This window comes from Palaemon carinicauda, chromosome 21, assembly GCF_036898095.1.
Source record: "Palaemon carinicauda isolate YSFRI2023 chromosome 21, ASM3689809v2, whole genome shotgun sequence".
NCBI lineage: Eukaryota > Metazoa > Arthropoda > Malacostraca > Decapoda > Palaemonidae > Palaemon > Palaemon carinicauda.
This window is the reverse complement of record NC_090745.1, coordinates 26,381,973-26,399,627: the sequence shown is the minus strand read 5'-3', so window position 1 is coordinate 26,399,627 and position 17,655 is coordinate 26,381,973. Positions and strand designations below refer to the sequence as shown.

The 17,655-nt window shown below is 46.0% G+C and overlaps 1 protein-coding gene across 1 annotated transcript in view; it reads right to left on the bottom strand.

The window, feature by feature from the left end:
• LOC137615225 (2',5'-phosphodiesterase 12) overlaps positions 1-17,655 on the bottom strand; it is a 189,246-nt gene that overhangs the window by 168,659 nt on the left and 2,932 nt on the right. Inside the window, exon 2 of the mRNA XM_068344906.1 lies at positions 7,799-7,938. Coding sequence (XP_068201007.1) covers positions 7,799-7,938 — 140 coding nt within the window. The remainder of the gene's footprint in view (positions 1-7,798; positions 7,939-17,655) is intronic.

The window sequence follows — 17,655 nt, the reverse complement described above, 5'->3', positions numbered from 1 at the left end:
AACCTGGCCGATGAACCACGACAATAACAACGGAATGATCATAAACGGATAATGAATAAAGTAAAATAATATGATATAATGAACTAGGTAAGGCATGCAGCTAAAATAAGATAGTAAGAGAGGGACGCAGGGGAAGAGGCAGGGAAATAATGAGCCGAGCCCTCCAGCGCGGGTCAGTACCGAGCTGGACAGGGGGGCCAACATAACACTAAATCGGGTAGATGCCGATCAGAAATAATAACACAAATAACTAAATTAGAACTGCCTCGCAAGAGTCCCACTCAAACTAAAGCAATATAACTAGGTGGAGAGATAAAAATACTGGGTAAAAAACGCAATAACGCGACGTAACCAACTAGGGAGCGCCCGAAGGCGAGCAGGCATGCCAACCTAAGATCAAAACTATGATACGTAGTATAATATCATAATAACGTATAATATCATAATCATGTAATAATAATATAACACAGGGTGTGATCGGTGATAAAACCCAGCGGAAAGGATCGAAACGAAAAATAATCAGTATAGAAGACTAATTGTAAGGCGTTAAGAACGAGCGAAAGGAGGTAGCCAACCAGCATGGTGGCCACGAAGCGGGGCCGACGAATGGTAAATAATAAAAAACTGTGATAGAAATAAAACTAAGGGCAAGGCTACCTCCAAAGACTCAAAACTCATAGATCTGGTACTTAACTTAGATGGGGATACAGTAGAATCAGACATCGTGTACAAAATCCTGGGTAAACACCGAAAAACACCTCAGAGAAAAACACAAGAGCGAACAAGCAAGTGCTATACAGTAAAAGGAGTGACGTCACTGGCGTGGGTTGGATTGTTGGTAGTAGAGTTCGGAGATGGGTGTTGAACGGCACCTCGCTGTAACAGGGATATTGAGAGGAGATATCTAAATGGTGCGAGACCTCTGGTTGTGATTTATCATGCCCCAGTATTATACCGACATCTTATAAGGTGAGCGAGCTGGGTTCAACCTGGCATTCCTATACAACTTTTTCTCTGGTAATTTTATAGCAGTTTTTACCTTAGAAATGATGTAAAAGGAGCATTTCACGGAGCGGCACAGGTAGAGCCCAGAAATAATAATAATAATAATAAAGATGTCTTGTCAATAGGAGGTCAAAGAAATGTGACCAACAAGGAACTAGGTAAGGAGGTATCACTTTCCCCTCATCAGTTAATTGTACCCTGTAACCAAGCTTTTACAGTTCCAGGTTTAACCCAAAAGGTGATCTGTTTAAAGATGGAGATTTGTAAACCTGTCACTAATTTTTTTTCTATATACAAACAAATTGTCAGCCTACTTAACCTGGTGCTCCTTGTAGCTGATCATATCAACACAAACTATGAATCAGTCTTCCACCTGAGGGCTGGTAAAGCCTAAATGCTTAGAGACTGGGGAAGTGGAAGACCTCTTCAGTGATGAATTTTAAAGTCTTCTTAAATGTACATAAAACTAGAGTGATGTCATGAATTTGCATTTAATAAAATGCATTTCGTTTAATAAAAAACATTGGAAAGCTTAAATAGATTTAAGTAAATTCTAAATAAAACATCAGGTTAGTGCAAAACCAAAAACAACCAAATGTACTGTAGATTATACTGTACTCTATATAATATTACAAATTTCTTAACAAATGTATGTACTATATATTTTTCCTAGCTATGCAAACCTGAGTCCTTTAGATTAGGAATATGTTTTCAGGGTGAGGTGGACAGCCACTGAGTCATTTCAACGAGCAGTTAAGTGACAGAGGGGAGTGAGAACAAGGAGCCCTGCCCCCATCCTCTCAAAATGTCTTTAATGACCTTTCGGCTCAGGACTGAAAGGGGTGGTTAAGGAGGGAAGTTTAACCTAAAGGACTCAGGTTTGTATAGCAAGGAAAAATACAAATTATTTAAAAAATTTGTTATTCATTCCAACGCAAAATATAAACCATCATCCTTTAGGTAAGGATACTCACTTCTTGATAGATTGAAAAACCTCCTAGAATTGAACTATAGTAGTTGGTTTCTTTCCTTCCCTGGAGACGTCATTCTACCTGGTCCCATACAGAAGCCAAGCAGATGACTCTTGCAACTTATTATCCATCTATCATTGGGATGAATAGGCTGATGCGGCCTGCTCTGTCCAAGTAGATTAGTATGTGGTCAAAGGAGGGCTCTCTTCTCCTAAAGGGGATAACAGTCCAGAACAATATACCTGATGTGATGATGATCACCAGGATGGTATATACTGTATTCTACCCTCTCTCCCTTGTCTAGGGATGATGGGGGGAGAACATCTCTAGGTTCTAAAGAATAGAGATCAGAAGTTTAGTTGACGAGTATCAAGTCCCTACAAGATCCAAACCCCCATCCTTAGCTCACAAGAATAGTGAGGTTGTAGATATTAAAGGAACTAATGAGCTTGAGAAGGACTCAAACCCCAGTCTGGTGAGCATCAGGCAGAGACATTACCAATAGGCCCCAAGCTAGTACTTCGACCCTATCAGCAGTCGAGGCGTATGCATTACAGATCAGCTCATAAAGTTCAAGAGATCATATTCTAAACACCACTTTCTCGGTTCTGCCAGTGCTAAGGAAGGGTCGCCGACACTCTGGTCTGAGGTGTCTGGTCTCCTTCAGATAGTGAGGCAGAGCCCTCACAGGACACAAAAGCATCTCCTCACAGTGCCACTCCATGCTTCACTTAGAGAAGGGATGGAGAAGGGTTTGAAATTGGGGTTGTGCCACGCTGGTTCTGAGTTTGGCCAGTGCCCTGGTACCAAACTAAGGAGCTCCTTCCACCTCTCAGAGTGAGAAACTAAGAAAGAGAGACCATGTAAATCACCTAAACTCTTCACTAATACTACGGCAGCAGAAAGAGTTTTGAGTCAGAACCTTGACTGAGGCCTTCTCCAAGACTCTGACATGATGTAATGAGATCATAAAGACAGATCAAAACTACTCATAAGCATAGGTAACTCCTATGAGAAGAGGTCTATTTTCTTCTGTCGAAAGACCATGCTAAAGTTCGACGGTAGCCTTGACAGTAGCAAATGAGAGGATCTTCTCTTGACAAGAAAGATAAAGAAATTTGCAATCTGGTCTTGAAATGATCAGATCAGAGAAGAATCCTTTCTACATCAATTTTAGAGGATGACCTACTTTCTCAGGAAGAATGAGCGCCAAGAGAGTTCTTTCGGGATCTCAACAAGGCAGACAGGGATACCCTTCAGCATGAGGCCATCTGGGAGCCACCAGGGTCAACCTGAGTCCTGGCGTAATCCCCACACGGTAGATTAGCACAAGGAACGGGATTGAACGGAGGAAGAGCGTAACCATCCATGCGATCACAAGAGTGTTGGAAGGCCCATAGGACCAGACCGGGGGAGAAAACACAGGGAGATTCTTGTTTAGTGGTTTGGCAAACAGATCGATTCCCAGAGAACCCCACGAGCTAGAAGGATCTCCATTACATCAAACTGTAGGGACTACCCTGATCCTACAAAACCCCTTGGCAACTAAGTGTGTTTGCTAGTACATTCCTCTAGCTAGGTATTATTTGGTTGACAACTCTACATCATGGAGAGCCACCCAAAAATCCATCCCCTTCATCATCTCACAGAGCCAGATCTAAGCCACTTCAGTGGTGTTGTTACAACAACATCCAGGATAACTCATCCACATTCTTGGAATGCTTGCAGCGCAAGTTGCTACCCTCAGGACATCAAAGAGTATATGCTGCTGCTTATGACCACACCCCTCAGAACACCAGGTCATTCAGGCATGTGCCCCTCCCCTCTTTTGACATATTTGAGCACAGTTGCATGTCAGGAGGCAGAGAACCAAGTGGGACTCCTATGTGAGGGTTCCTCGTTCAGCCAACAAGTAAGACTAACCCAAGCCTCATAACAGGTGAAATTGACCCATGCCTCCCGCCCTGCTGGTACGAGGGGGGATAGAGAACCCTGGAGCCTACCCAGTGATTCTTTAAACGGTAATAAAGAGATCTATGGCAAAGGCACCCGCTTGAGGAACGAGTTTCTCCAGTGAAAAAGAGATGGCTGAGAAGATTCTGCCAGTGCCAAGCTGGTAGTTCTATATTTTGACAGAATGGACAGGCTGCCTCCTTGGGCTCGCAATGCTGTTGTGGTTACCAGCACGTCCAAGTGCTTCCGCCTCACCTTGTGTAAGGGATTTGTCTTTTCCTATACAGTATTATCAAAATCCTATGATCATGACAAAAGTGAAAAGTCAAATTCAATCCTGTAGCAACTGCCACATGAAGGAAGCCAGGATCAGCCACTCAAGAGATGCATACACAGTCGTACTAATCGATAGTAGACATAAGCTACTACCAAGGTGAACATCTGAATGATCACCTGAGGGAGAAAGGAGGTACTTTCTAATGGACTGATGCATGGATAAATAAACTATGATGCATCCTTCAAATCCACTGAAAGCAAGAAGTATTCCTATCTGATGAAATTCAGCCCAGATCACACAGTTTCCATCCTGAACTTCATTTCACCACAAACTCATTTTGTGGCAAGAGGTTGATGACCAGCCTCCAGCCCTAGGAAGAGTCTATTGTATATGCCCAGAGATTAGTCTCAAACAACTTCAAGCGCATTCCTCCCTAACACCCCTTCTACCTGTCCAGAAAGCAAGATTTCTCGGAGATGTTGGAGGAATGAATGAGTACTCTATCAGAAAAAAGAGTAAGGGGGGGTGAAGGGTTGAAGAGGGTAGTAAGAAACTGTCCTGAAGGACTCCCACTATCCAAGGCTCGGCACTATGCCTCTGTTGGTTTGCCTGAAGCTGCAACAAGCAATCCCCTACTATCAGCAAAAAGAGCCATGACACAGGGTCCCAGCCATTGCCCCGAGCATCAAGCCGAAACAGTGGGTAGGGGAGCCCTTCAGGTGCCATTCACTCGTAAGAGAGATGGTGTTTAAAGGAGCCCTTTCCTACAAATACTCCAGACTGGACTTCTTCCTCTACTACTTAGAAGTGATCAGTCTGAAGTTGAAGAAGATGAGGAGTCATAGGAAGAAGCACACATTTCTTCCTCTTCCATCCTTAGCGTCAGGTTATGTAAGCAGAGGAGTAAAAGTCTGAGAGATCCAGAGATGCTCCTTAAGAGAGAGAAACCACAAGGTTACTCCAAAAGGAACCACAACACTGGGTAACACTCAAGAAGGAGGGGGGGCACACTTACAAGGGGATCGGAAGCCCAAGTCCCCAGGCACAAGGGTCAGGGTGGAGGTACAGGGGAAGGGGAGAAGAGTAGACCAGGTCAGAGGAGATGTACGGGAAACCACCCCCTAACCTTCCACTCAGTGTAATACTGATCTGCTTTTGGTACTGTATTGAAATAAATATAATATTGATAACTATATAACTGCAGTATTAAAATATTATTTTTGTAAAAGTATTACCTTAAAATTGTTTATTTCCTCAGCCATTTAATTGTCTCATATTTGTTTCAGAATTGTGCAATGCCTAATAACTAGTAGGATACTAGAGCTAAAGTGCAGGCCCAGTAAATAACCCGAAACCAGAACTGGTAGAAGACCTCTTTGAGATAAACTTCTCAGGTCTCTGTTTCTTACCATAACAATGACCTGAAAGGATAATACAAACAAAACCTCAAGTGCTAATTAAGACTTAAAATGATATTATGACCAATGAGACTTGAAGTGCTAGATCAATAACATGAAGCAATCTCTGCCTCTTATCAGGTTATTACCCTATAAAAATAACTGTAAATAAAATGTTACCTGGGCAGCTTATAATTTAATTGCATTGGTTAATTCTCTTACTGTATTATTAATTATCATTAAGTGTATCAAGAAGATGCACATCACATAGAACCATTTGATTAATGCCTGTTAACCTATAGTATTAAGGGAAAGATTAGAACTATGAGACCTGCAATTACCTAGTTTGATATGGCACTTGTGATAGGACAAGGAAGTCTTCCAGTAAAGATTTTATGAAATCTGAAATAACTTACCTGTAGTTGCCACATGAAAAGTACATTGATGACTGATGTCTTGTGTAAAGATTTCAGGATTATGACCAGATGATTTGAATTATTTACAGTAGAGAATACCTAGAACATCAGAACAGTGGACACTTCAGTGAAATAAGTCCGAAGTTTGTGATATTGCTCTAATAAAAGGTAGTTGGAAGAGGTAAGACTGGAAAAATTTCCTATCATGCATTTATTATAAAATGTATCAGTCTCCATCATTTTGATTTGCTATTGTAACTATTAATGTGTAATCCTGTGATATTTTCCACTTTGTTATCTTTACATTTTTGACAATGGTACACTGATGAGTAGACATATGGTACTGTAATGCTGGTACACTATTGGGTAGACACATACAGTACTGTACTACTGGTACACTATTGGGTAGACAGATACAGTACTGTACTACTGGTACACTATTGGGTAGACAGATACAGTACTGTACTACTGGTACACTATTGGGTAGACAGATACAGTACTGTACTACTGGTACACTATTGGGTAGACAGATACAGTACTGTACTACTGGTACACTATTGGGTAGACAGATACAGTACTGTACTACTGGTACACTATTGGGTAGACATACTGTACTATTTTTCTATAATTTTCTTTTATTCTTCTTTTCATAATATCATCACGTTCCTCATATGTTTTGTAATTCAATGAACAGAAACTGGAAGAGAGAGATTACCGGAAGGATAAACTGCTTCTTAAATCCCCTTGCCACAAACCAAAACATGGGACGGTGGCCACTTATTATAGTGTTCCCTGGCCAGTTAGTTATGTTAGTTGGGATCGGAGTCGTTTACCCAATAGCGAGTCTTCTTGCTATACTTGACTGCAGCCTGCTAATCATAACATCAGCACAAGAGTAACATGTCCTTTCAGACCCGGACTATCATACACCTAAGGAAGGAGAACACAAGGCATCAAAAGGAATCAGCAACATCGCCTTCACACTGACCACCCTCCTCACCACTGGCGTCACCAGAGGAGACACTGGCATTGGGGAGCCTACCTATAAGACCTAAGAAGGTGAAAACTTTCCTTAGGTCATACTCAACATCTGTGGTGACACAAGTGGAGAAAAACCTCCAACTTTCTATATGGTGTTAGGAACACTAGGGAAAACTTAAATGCCATCTAAACTTGCAGGCCCACCAACGTAGCTCCGAGGGCTCCTTGTTCCTGACGTATATCCCCAGGGGAGCATTTCAAGTTTAAGATAGTGGGGTAAGCACAGGAGCAGCAGTAAAAGATGCACCCAATTAGCATAAGAAAGAAGCAAAAGCTCTCTTCCTCCCCTTCAAAACATATTATTGACACTGCAAGGCAACCACGACCTACACTAGACTCCTGGGAATGATTGTGAAAATTTGCCCCTAGCAAAAAGCACAGAAATGTGTGGATCTACAGATGTTTAACAAAAGCCACAAATAAGGTCCTTCCTTTTACATGTGAGTGTCTTGCTTCACATCAAAACAATCAACAACAGCCAGGATTCACATACCAAAAGAAATGGAAAATGTTTGATCTAGGGCACATCAGTAGTCAGTAGTCACTGTGGCCAACAATAGAAAATAGAAATGGAGACATTTTGACAGGTTGAGGGTGGGGCTCCTTGTCCTTGCTCCTACCTGTCCCTTAACTCCTTGTTAAAACAATTTAATGGCCATCCACATCACACTGAGAACATATTCCCTACCTAAAGGACAATGGTTTGTATTTTGCATAGAAACAAACAACTATCAATACCTTTTTTCACCAGCTGGTACTGTGGTATGTTCATGTCTACGCTCAAATGGGCATACTCCTGGACCAGCTGACACTAATGCTGGTGATAAAACTTCAACATCTTCACCATTGCGGTCATCCAAGTATGGAGTTATAACAACCTATCAAAGAAAAACTTCAATTCAGGCACTATCTTAAAGAGAGGAATACACTTTCTATCTCTCTCGCTACAAACTGTACAAAACAAACATTTAAGATACATGAAGCTTAAGTAAAAAGACAAATTTAAAATCATTCGTATTTTTCCTAGCAATACAAACCTTGAGCTCTTTATTAGGGAATATACTTTCAGCAAATCTGGAAGACTAGCCATAAGACTAAAAGCAAGGTGTAACTACCCCCATCTAGTTAGTGGGGGGTATGGGGTAGTACCGACTACCGCGCTTACACACAAACACACACACCGGTGTTGTCTCAACACTTTTGATTGCAACCAGGACTTGCAGGGGGATAGGTGATGGAAGGCTAAATTCGTATAAAGAGCTCAAGGTTTCTATTGTTAGGAAAAATATGACAAATTCGGAGGTAATTTGTATTTTTTCTAACGATACAAACCTGGAGCTATTTATTGGAATATCATTTTCAGCAAAGCTGAAAGATGAGCCATAAGACTTTTAGTGAGAAATATAAACCAACCTGATAGTCAACGGGAGGGGTGGGGGTAGCCGGCTACCCCGCTCACTCACACACCTGGGCTGAGCACCCACTTTGCTTACAGGCAGGACTTCTTGGGGGAGAGGTGCTGGCAGGCCAATCTGTATAAATAACTCCAGGTTTGTATAATTAGGAAAAATGACAAATTCGTAGATAATTTGTATTTTTCCTAACTATACAAACCTTAGCTATTTAATAGGGATATTACTTTCAGCGTAGCTGAAATGACACACCATTAATTTTTAATGAGGGTTAACTACCCATACAACTAGTTAGCGGGGGTAGGGGAGGGTAGCTTGCTACCGCTCCCCCTCACACACCTGTAATTGAGCTCACTTTGCTTGGAGGTAGGACTTCAAGGGGGATAGGGTTGGCGGGTAAGTTTGTTTAAATAGCTAAGGTTTGTATAGTTAGGAAAAATACAAATTATCTACGAATTTGTCATTTGTTCCGTAACTGGAATACAAACCACGTTATTTAATAGGGGTGACTCACCCATTAGGAAGGGTGGACGTCATAGCCAATCTGGCTTTTGGCTTTACCCGGGGGCTCCTTATCTGACTGTATCAGTACTCAAAAAATAAGGAGTCCCTGCACCTCGCTAAAACCTTGCTAAGCAATGTCCACAGCCTACGCAAGCTGTGTGTTGAGGTATGTAGAAGTGTGACTATCCTGGTAAAGTTATTCAGAGTTCTTAAGAAGGAAAAACTGTGTAACTAGGACTTTTCCAATACCACCTCGTCAGGGTATGGGGACACAACAGTATTAGTCTTAATACTAGGTACACAAGGGAGCATGGTTTACCTACAGTGGTTTGAGGTCAGCTATGCAGAGAACCCAGGATGCTGCTTTCCCAAAGAGAGGGGAGAATGAAGAAAAGAATAAGGGCCAGTCAAACCTTTTCATTCACGCAGACTAAAACCGGGTAACAATGCCCTTAACCTGCTGCTACTTGTCCAATAAGGAGCTTGAGGTTTTAAACCAGCTGTTGTGCAGCCACCACAGGACCGATAGAGAATGTATCGAGTCTCCTGTGGGTCACGTTTTGCAGGTAGTGGGATGTGAATGTGGTCTGATGATTCCACACCCCAGCTTGAAGAACCTACATCACTAAGAAGGTTCTCTTGAATGCCAGGGACGTAGCTATGCCCGACATCATGAGCTCTGGGGCGACGTGAAGAAGGAGGGTCTCGATTCAGTGCATGGTCTATGACCTTGCGAATCCATGCTGAGATGGTGTTTTTGGTGACCCTCCTCTTGGTCCTTCCTGTGCTGACGAATAGTGCAGGTGCACGAGGACGGCCTGCAGCTGTTCTCTTAAGACACAGCCTCAAACTCCTCACTGGGCATAGTAAGAGATGGTCTGGGTCATCTTCTACAGTACGGAGACTAGAAATCCAGAAGGAGTCGAATCGTGGATCCGCTACTCCCGGGTTCTGAGTCTTAGTAATAAACTCAGGGACGAAGCTGAACGTTACCTCTCCCCATCCCCTTAAATGGGCGATGTATTATGAGAGACCATGAAGTTCACTGACTCGCTTGGCCGAAGCCAAAGCTAGCAGGAACACCGTCTTCCAAGTCAGGTGGCGATTGGTTGCCTGGTGAAATGGTTCATAGGGAGGTCTCTTAAGAGACCTGAGAACTCGAACCCCGTTCCACGGGGGAGGTCTCACTTCTGACTGGGGGCAGGTAAGTTCATAACTCCGTATGAGTAAGGAAAGTTCTAGCAATGAAGAAATGTCCATTCCTTTCAGTCTGAAAGAGAGACTTAAGGCTGAGCGATAGCCTTTTACTGCCGAGACTGACAGGAGCATTTCTTCACGCAAATACACGAGGAACTCAGATATTGACGGAATAGTGGCATCGAGTGGAGAGATACCCCTTCCACGACACCAACCACAGACGACTTTCTGCTTTGCCTGGTAGACTGCTGCTGATGATTTTCGCAGGTCTCCAGACATCCTAGTCGCAATTTGTTGCGAAAATCCTCTCAGAGAGGAGATGCTGGATAGTCTCCAGGCGTGAAGTCGTAGCGAAGCTACGGCTTTGTGGAATATGTTGGCATGTGGTTGTTTGAGTAGATTGTGTCGTGGAGGGAGATCTCTTGGGGGCTCCATTCGGAGCTGCAGAAGGTCCGGAAACCACTCTGCGTGATGCCATAGCATAGCTATGAGGGTCATTGAAAGATTGACCGATGTTCTGGTCTTGTTGAGTACCCTCCTCATCAGAAAGAACGGGGGAAAGGCGTAAACGTTAATGTTGTCCCACTGTTGTTGGAAAGCATCTTGCCAGAGAGCCTTGGGGTCTGAGACTGGGGAACAATACAGCGGGAGCCTGAAGTTCAAGACCGTTGCGAAGAGGTCCACAATCGGATAATCCCACAAAGTCAGGACTTTGTTGGCTACTAGATGATCCAAAGACCACTCGGTACTCATTATCGGAGATGCTCTGTTCAGGTTGTCGGCGAGCACATTCTTTTGCCTGGAATGAAGTGTACCGATAGTGGTATCGAGTGGATTTCGACACATCTCAGTATCTCTACTGCGAAAAAGTACCTCCTTGCTTGTTGATGTAAGCCACTACAGTGGTGTTGTCGCTCATCACCACCACTGAGTGGCCCGCCAAGAACTGTTGGAACTGTTGAAGGGCCAGAAAGACGGCCTTCATCTCTAGGAGATTTATGTGGAGGTACTTTTCTGACTATGACCAGAGGCCTGAGGTCATGTGGTGCAGCACGTGGGCCCCCCACCCTTTTTTTTTGAAGCGTCTGAGAACAACATCAAATCCGGGGGGAGGACGAGAAGGTCCACTCCCTTTTGTAGGTTCTCGTCTGTCAGTTCCGCTGATCCCATGGGGATCCGGATGTCCGGGAAATCGCGTGTTTGATTCCACCGGGACTTGAGTTGCCACTGGAAGGATCTCATCCTGAAGTGACCATTGGGAACTAGACGAGCCAGCAATGAAAGGTGACTGAGGAGACGTAACCCCGTTTGGGCTGGAAGTTCTTCTCGTCTGAGAAAGCGTCTTGCGACCTTTTTCAGCCTTGTTATCCTGTCGACTGATGGGAAGGCTTTGTGGAGATTGGTGTCTATGATCATGCCTAAGTATACCAGTCTCTGTGTAGGAAGCAGAGAAGACTTCTCGAGATTTACCATGATCCCCAGATCTTGGCAAAGTCTAAGAAGTTTGTCTCGGTGTTGAAAAAGGGTTGACACAGAGTCCGCTAGGATTAGCCAGTCGTCCAGATAACGGAGGAGACGGATGCTAATCCTGTGTGCCCAAGATGACACTAGGGCAAACACTTGGTGAAAACTTGGGGTGCTGTGGAAACACCGAAGCACAGCACCTTGAACTGGTTCTTTCTCTTGTCTAGGCTGAATCTTAAGTACTTCCTTGAAAACGGATGGACTGGGATCTGGAAGTACACGTCCTTTAGATCCAGTGTACACATGAAGTCCTGAGGTCTTACTGCTAGTCTGACCGTGTCTGCCGTCTCCATGCTGAACGGAGTTTGTTTGACAAACTTGTTCAGGGCTGAGAGGTCGATGACTGGTCTCCAGCCTCTAAACGCCTTTCTTACAAGAAAGAGTTGACTGAAGATGCCTGGGGATCCGTCGAGGACCTCTTGAAGAGCGCCCTTCTTCAACAGGGTCTGGACTTCTGCCCGAAGAGCCTGCCCCCTTGCCGATCCGATGGCAAGGGAGTCTATTGACACTGGATTCCTGGTCAGGAGAGGTAGAGATGTTATGAACGGGACGCGATATCCTAGACGGATCACAGAGATTGTCGAGGAATCGGCCCTGAGTTGCTTCCACCTGTCTGAGCAACTTTGTAGGCATCCCCTTACTGGTGGAAACGCAGGGGGAGTGCCTATCCTAGCGTTTGCGGCCTCGGCTGCTCCCTCTAGGATTCTTTCCTCCGCTGGAGGACTTTTTGCCTTTCCTGTCCTTGACAGAAAAGGGCTTATTAGACACCACTGTCTTCGCTGCTGGTTTCGTCGTTACGGTCTTGGTAGGACGGGACTGCTGAGGTGCTGGAGGTTTATAGGGCTTAGTTGTTAAAGCCCTATGGAGGAGGGAATCTCGATGAGACTTCCTCCACCTCTCAGCAGCAAGTTCCACGTCCTTAGGCTCAAACAGATGGGACCCCTCTAGGGAAGAATTTTTGAGCCTATTTATCTTGACGCTTGGGACCTTTTGTTGGAACCTCTCAGACACTGCATCTTGACGTTTCAAGATAGAATTTGCCCACAAGTTTGAAACTTGGTGGGCAAGAAACTCGATCGTGCGAGTGCCTGAGAGTAAAAAGGTCTCCACTGCCTCCCTGGTACGCTCCTTGGAAAAATCCTCGGATTGTATTAGGATACCTAAGGTCCCAAACCAGATGTCCAGCCACGAAGTAGCTTGCATCGCATACTTAGTGACCTTTTCCTGGTTAAGGTCTTTGGCCGCCGAGAACAAGACTTGCCTGCTGGAATCTCTCTCAAGAGGGACTCTCCTGGTTTAGCTCTTCCAGAGAATGGTGAAGTGAAAGAGCTGAACTGGGTTCCTCCAGGATCTCAAAGTACCTCCTTTGCTGTACGCGAGTAGGTGGGAGGAGCTTGTTCATAGTAGAGCTGGCACAGTTGGAGGAGGCAAACTCGAAGAGCTGTTGGGTGATCTTGTCCCTGGTACTCTTCAACCCTTGAGACCAGGGCAGGGCTGCACTGGTCTTTGAGGGTTTCTGAGTGCCGAAGTTGCGTTCTAAGACCGTTTTCTTTGCCTTCTCGATGGGGTTTCTCTGGGTCGGAAAACCCATTGAGAACCCTCATTGGAGTCAAAACCTGCCAGAATGCATGTTCTAATTCTTGTTAGTCTCCTCCTGATGTTTGACTCGCAGCAAAGTCTCCTTCTATCCCCAAGACCTCCTCTTGGGGCGAGTCGCGGACATTCCTTGAGTGGCTGGCTGTCTCCGTTCTAGCCCTGGTGGAGGACTTTGACAGTGTCCTGGAGTCTTTGGACTCCTTCCGAGGAAGGAGGCAAGACTCCATCATCGAAGGCCTGAGTGTCATGTCCCTCCTGGTCTCAGATAGGGGGGAACTCTCCACGTGAAGGGAGGTTTTCTCCAATGGTGCGATGGAAGAGCGTCTCTCCTCGCACCATTCCCTTGGTGAAGGATGGTCTTCATCCGAGAGGGAGGGAGAGTATCCCTGGGGAGAAACTGGAGGGACTAGCCTTGATGGTCTGCACGGAGTCAGCTTCACCCCCGGGGAAGTGACCGCTTCGGAAACTCCTCTTTTCCTCTTCAAAGGGGTCGAGGAAGCCATGGTTCCGTGTCTAGAGTCCAGAGTTATAGGTTGCTCTGATGAGCGGTCGGACAGGACGGGCTTGAATGCCTGTGTTACAGCTCTGACTAAGGCACTGAACCAAGGCTGCTAACTGACTGATGCACTATCTGACAGATCCCCTGAAGGGAAAGGGACCGAAGGTTCCCTACGAGGAGTCACCGTAATAGGCGAGTCCACCTTACAAGGCAGTTTAAGGATCCTGAACCCCTCTGCTTGTGCCTGTTTCCCTTCTCCCACAGGGCGCGCTGGAATGCGTTTGCGGGGAGGGGAATGAGGCGATGGTGACCTTGCCGGGTTTAGATCCTGCGCCCGTGCCTGTTGGTGCGCTTGCGCGCGCAGGCGCACAGGAGAATACTGCCGCGCGCGGGAGAATATTGGCGCGCGTGCGCAGGTGAAAGTTGGCACGTGGGCGCATGGTGGCGTATATGCATGGGTTGGTGCGTGTGGGAGAGATTTGGCGTGCAGGAGAGCGCAAATGTCCAGGAGAGCGCCGGCGTGCAGGTGAGAGCTGCCTTATGCCTGCTGTCTCACCTACAGTGTGTTTGTGCTGTTTGTGTGCCGGAGAATAATGGAGCGCAGGCATTTGATGACGCGCAGGTAAGTACTGGCTTGCGGGAGCGCTCTGGCGAATTGGCGCGCAGCCTGGCGCGCGGAAGATAATTGGCGCACAGATTGGCGCGTAGGAGAGTAAGGGCGCGCAGGAGAGCGCTGGTGCGTAGGAGATCGTGGGCGCGTAGGCACAGGAGGGCGCTGATGCGCAGGAAATCGTGGGCGCACAGGAGATCGCAAGCGCGACAGCGCATGGGCGACCCTGGGCGTGTGAGGGCAGGGTGCGCAGGTGAACGTGGGCGCGTGGGCACAGGGCGCGCAGGAGAGCTCTGACGTGCAGGAGAACGCTGTCGCGCAGGCGCATGAATTTTCTGCCTTCTATAAGGGCGAACAGGTGAAGGGGCACGCCGAAGCAATGTAGAGTGTTGACGAGCTGCTGGTGAGCGATGGAGTCCTGTCGGTTGGCGAGCTGCAGGGCGATGGCGCGCAGCTGCGCACTTTGTTAGTGCTATAATAGGCTCTACCAGTGACAGGAACGGTGGTGGCAGGTCGGCAGGTCTGGAGGGTGGATGGTCGACGTGCCCTTTGTAAGGACGACCATCCACCGAAGGGGTTCGCGAACGATCAGCAGAGGTCCAGGACCGAAGTCACAAGACTAGTTGCAGGAGCAGTGACGATCGATGAGTGAAGGTCAGATGACTGCAGCGGAGACTCCTCTGCAGGGGACGACTGCGACGACGACGAACCAAGGAGGCGCCTCTTTACCGCTGGTGAAGGGAGACCTCTAAGGTGAAGTGGAAGGCGTGCTTTCCGACGAATGTGCCCCCTGGGGGCTGTTGGATCAGCAAGCTGACCATGCGCTGCAGCAGTCCTCCGAAGAGGAGTCTCTATAAGTGAACTCCCCTGAGGAGAAGAAACACTTGCAGGAGAGACAGACGTTGAAATTAGTTTCCCCCTATAAGGATGTTCAGGAATGGGGAAACTAAGTCGGCAGCAACCGCTGGAGAGTCTGGAGGGGCAGAGGAGTTGGATAATACCGCATGAAACACCTCTGACACAATAACGTCAACTCCCTCTCCCGAACCCCGAGGTTGGTCAACAACAGAAAGGCCTACGCTACCACTCGACGGCCCCTCGCGAGAGACCGATCGAGTGGGAGCTTCGGAGGAGGTTCGGGCAATGGAAGAAGAGTCTTTGGAACCTTCTTTCTTCAAGGCAGGTCTTGAAGGAGAAAGGTCACGCTTAGACTTCTTCTTACGTCGCCAGGAAAACCTCTCCCACTGGGAGGTAGACCACTCCCTGCACTCACTACAAGTTTTATTCCTTTCACACAGTTGACCTCGGCAGTATGGACATAAGGAGTGAGGGTCTGTCTCGACCGCCGACATGAACGTTCTACAAGGGCGGTCGGGAAGTCCAGGGCACTTCCGCATGATGGATGGAGGCCAACTTCCAAGCACACAAGCTGTAAGATAAAGCAAACAAATTAAGTCTGTCAAAAATGCGAGGGTGAGACAGACAGGTCTGACCATCACCCGAGCCAAAAGTGAAGTGAATCAGTTCACCGGTGTATGAGGGGGGAGGGGTAGCTAGCTACCCCTCCCCTACCCCCTCGCTAACTAGCGAGAGGGTAGTTAACCCTCGTTAAAAATCTAATGGCTCGTTATTTCAGCTACGCCGAAAGTAATAGCCCATGTAAATAGCGTGGTTTGTATTTCGGTTGCGGAATAAATTATGCACAGGAAAGATTAAATACTCAACTTTCGTGAGGCAGAAGATGCTGGAGAATACATGATAAAATCCTCGAAATAGCGGTCTAAAACACTAGAGCAAGCGGGAGTACACCGTGCGTAAAGCGCTACAAAACAAGAAATGGGTAGCCATATTGGATCCTGTATTAGTACGGGAAGGCGATCCACTGGGTAACCTTGATGACGGCTCCCTTCAATTTCGCCACTCTTCCCCCTCAGAGCGAAAACTCTATTCGGGGTGAAGATTGCCATGTGTCGTATCAAGAAATACGTCCCCCGATATTATGCGATATCCTTAAGAAAAATTTTAAGGATACTCGCGCCAGGAGTTAGAATTCTGGAGAACTATGGTCAATTCTCTGGGAGTATCACTGTAGCCAAATATCCCTTAGAAAGCTGCAAATAGGAAGCTTCCATCATGACGACATGGCCTGAGCCCAAAAATATACATACATACATACATACATACATACATACATGTACAGATATATATAGATATATTTTTGGGCTCGGCCATGTCGTCCTGATGGAAGGTTCATTTAGGTAGCTTTCTTAGGGATATTTGCTACAGTGATACTCCCAGAGAATTAACCATAGGTCTCCAGAATTCTAACTCCTGGCGCGAGTATCCTTAATATAGCTTTAAGGATATCACATAATATCAAGGGACGTATTTTTATATACGACACATACCAATCTTCACCTCGAATAGGTTTAACTCTTTGAGGGGGGAAGAGTGGCGAACGAAAGGGGAGCCATTATTAAGGTATCCGGTGGACCTCCTCTCCATAGTACTACGGGCCACCATTCCTTAAGCTAAGTGTGCTCCCACGCTTTTCCCGGAGTTTGTTACGTCTTATTGCTGCTATCTCAGTTGCAGACAAATAAAACATGCTAGAGTTTTAATTAAACCCTAGAAGAGCCCAACTTGAAATCAGGATACAGATTTCCAAAGTATATGAAAGGTAATCTCTAAGTTTTACTTTCCGTTCCTATGGAAATTCAAGCCTTGAATCCTTATTGTCGATGTCGACACTTTCCCTGCAGGGGGCAGGAAGCACTAAACCAATTCCAGGTTTAGTGGAAATGACAGTTAACTGGAATTTCACATACAGGTCTAGCAGACCAGATAAGGAAAACCATTCGAGGTAGAAGGCACATACACAAACCCAAAGCTATAGTAATTTCAAGTTAATTCTCTAGTATGCTTCCATCAGGACGACATGGCCTGAGCCCAAAAAAACGGATTTTGAGCAAAGCGAAAAATCTATTTTTGGGTGAGAGTGCCATGTCGTCCTGATGGACCCTCCCTTTGCTGACCCCTCCCAAAATTACTTTATCTGCGGCCATTCCTGCTTAACGACAAGAAAAGGAATGAAGTCTTAGTAGTAATGGGGAAGGAGGTCCACCGGGTACCTAGATCGGCACCCCCTCCTTTCGCCACTCTTCCCCCTTTTCATCAAGGAGTTGAATCTATTCGAGGTGAAGATTGCTATGTGTCGTATCTAAAAATACGTCCCGATATTATGCGATATCCT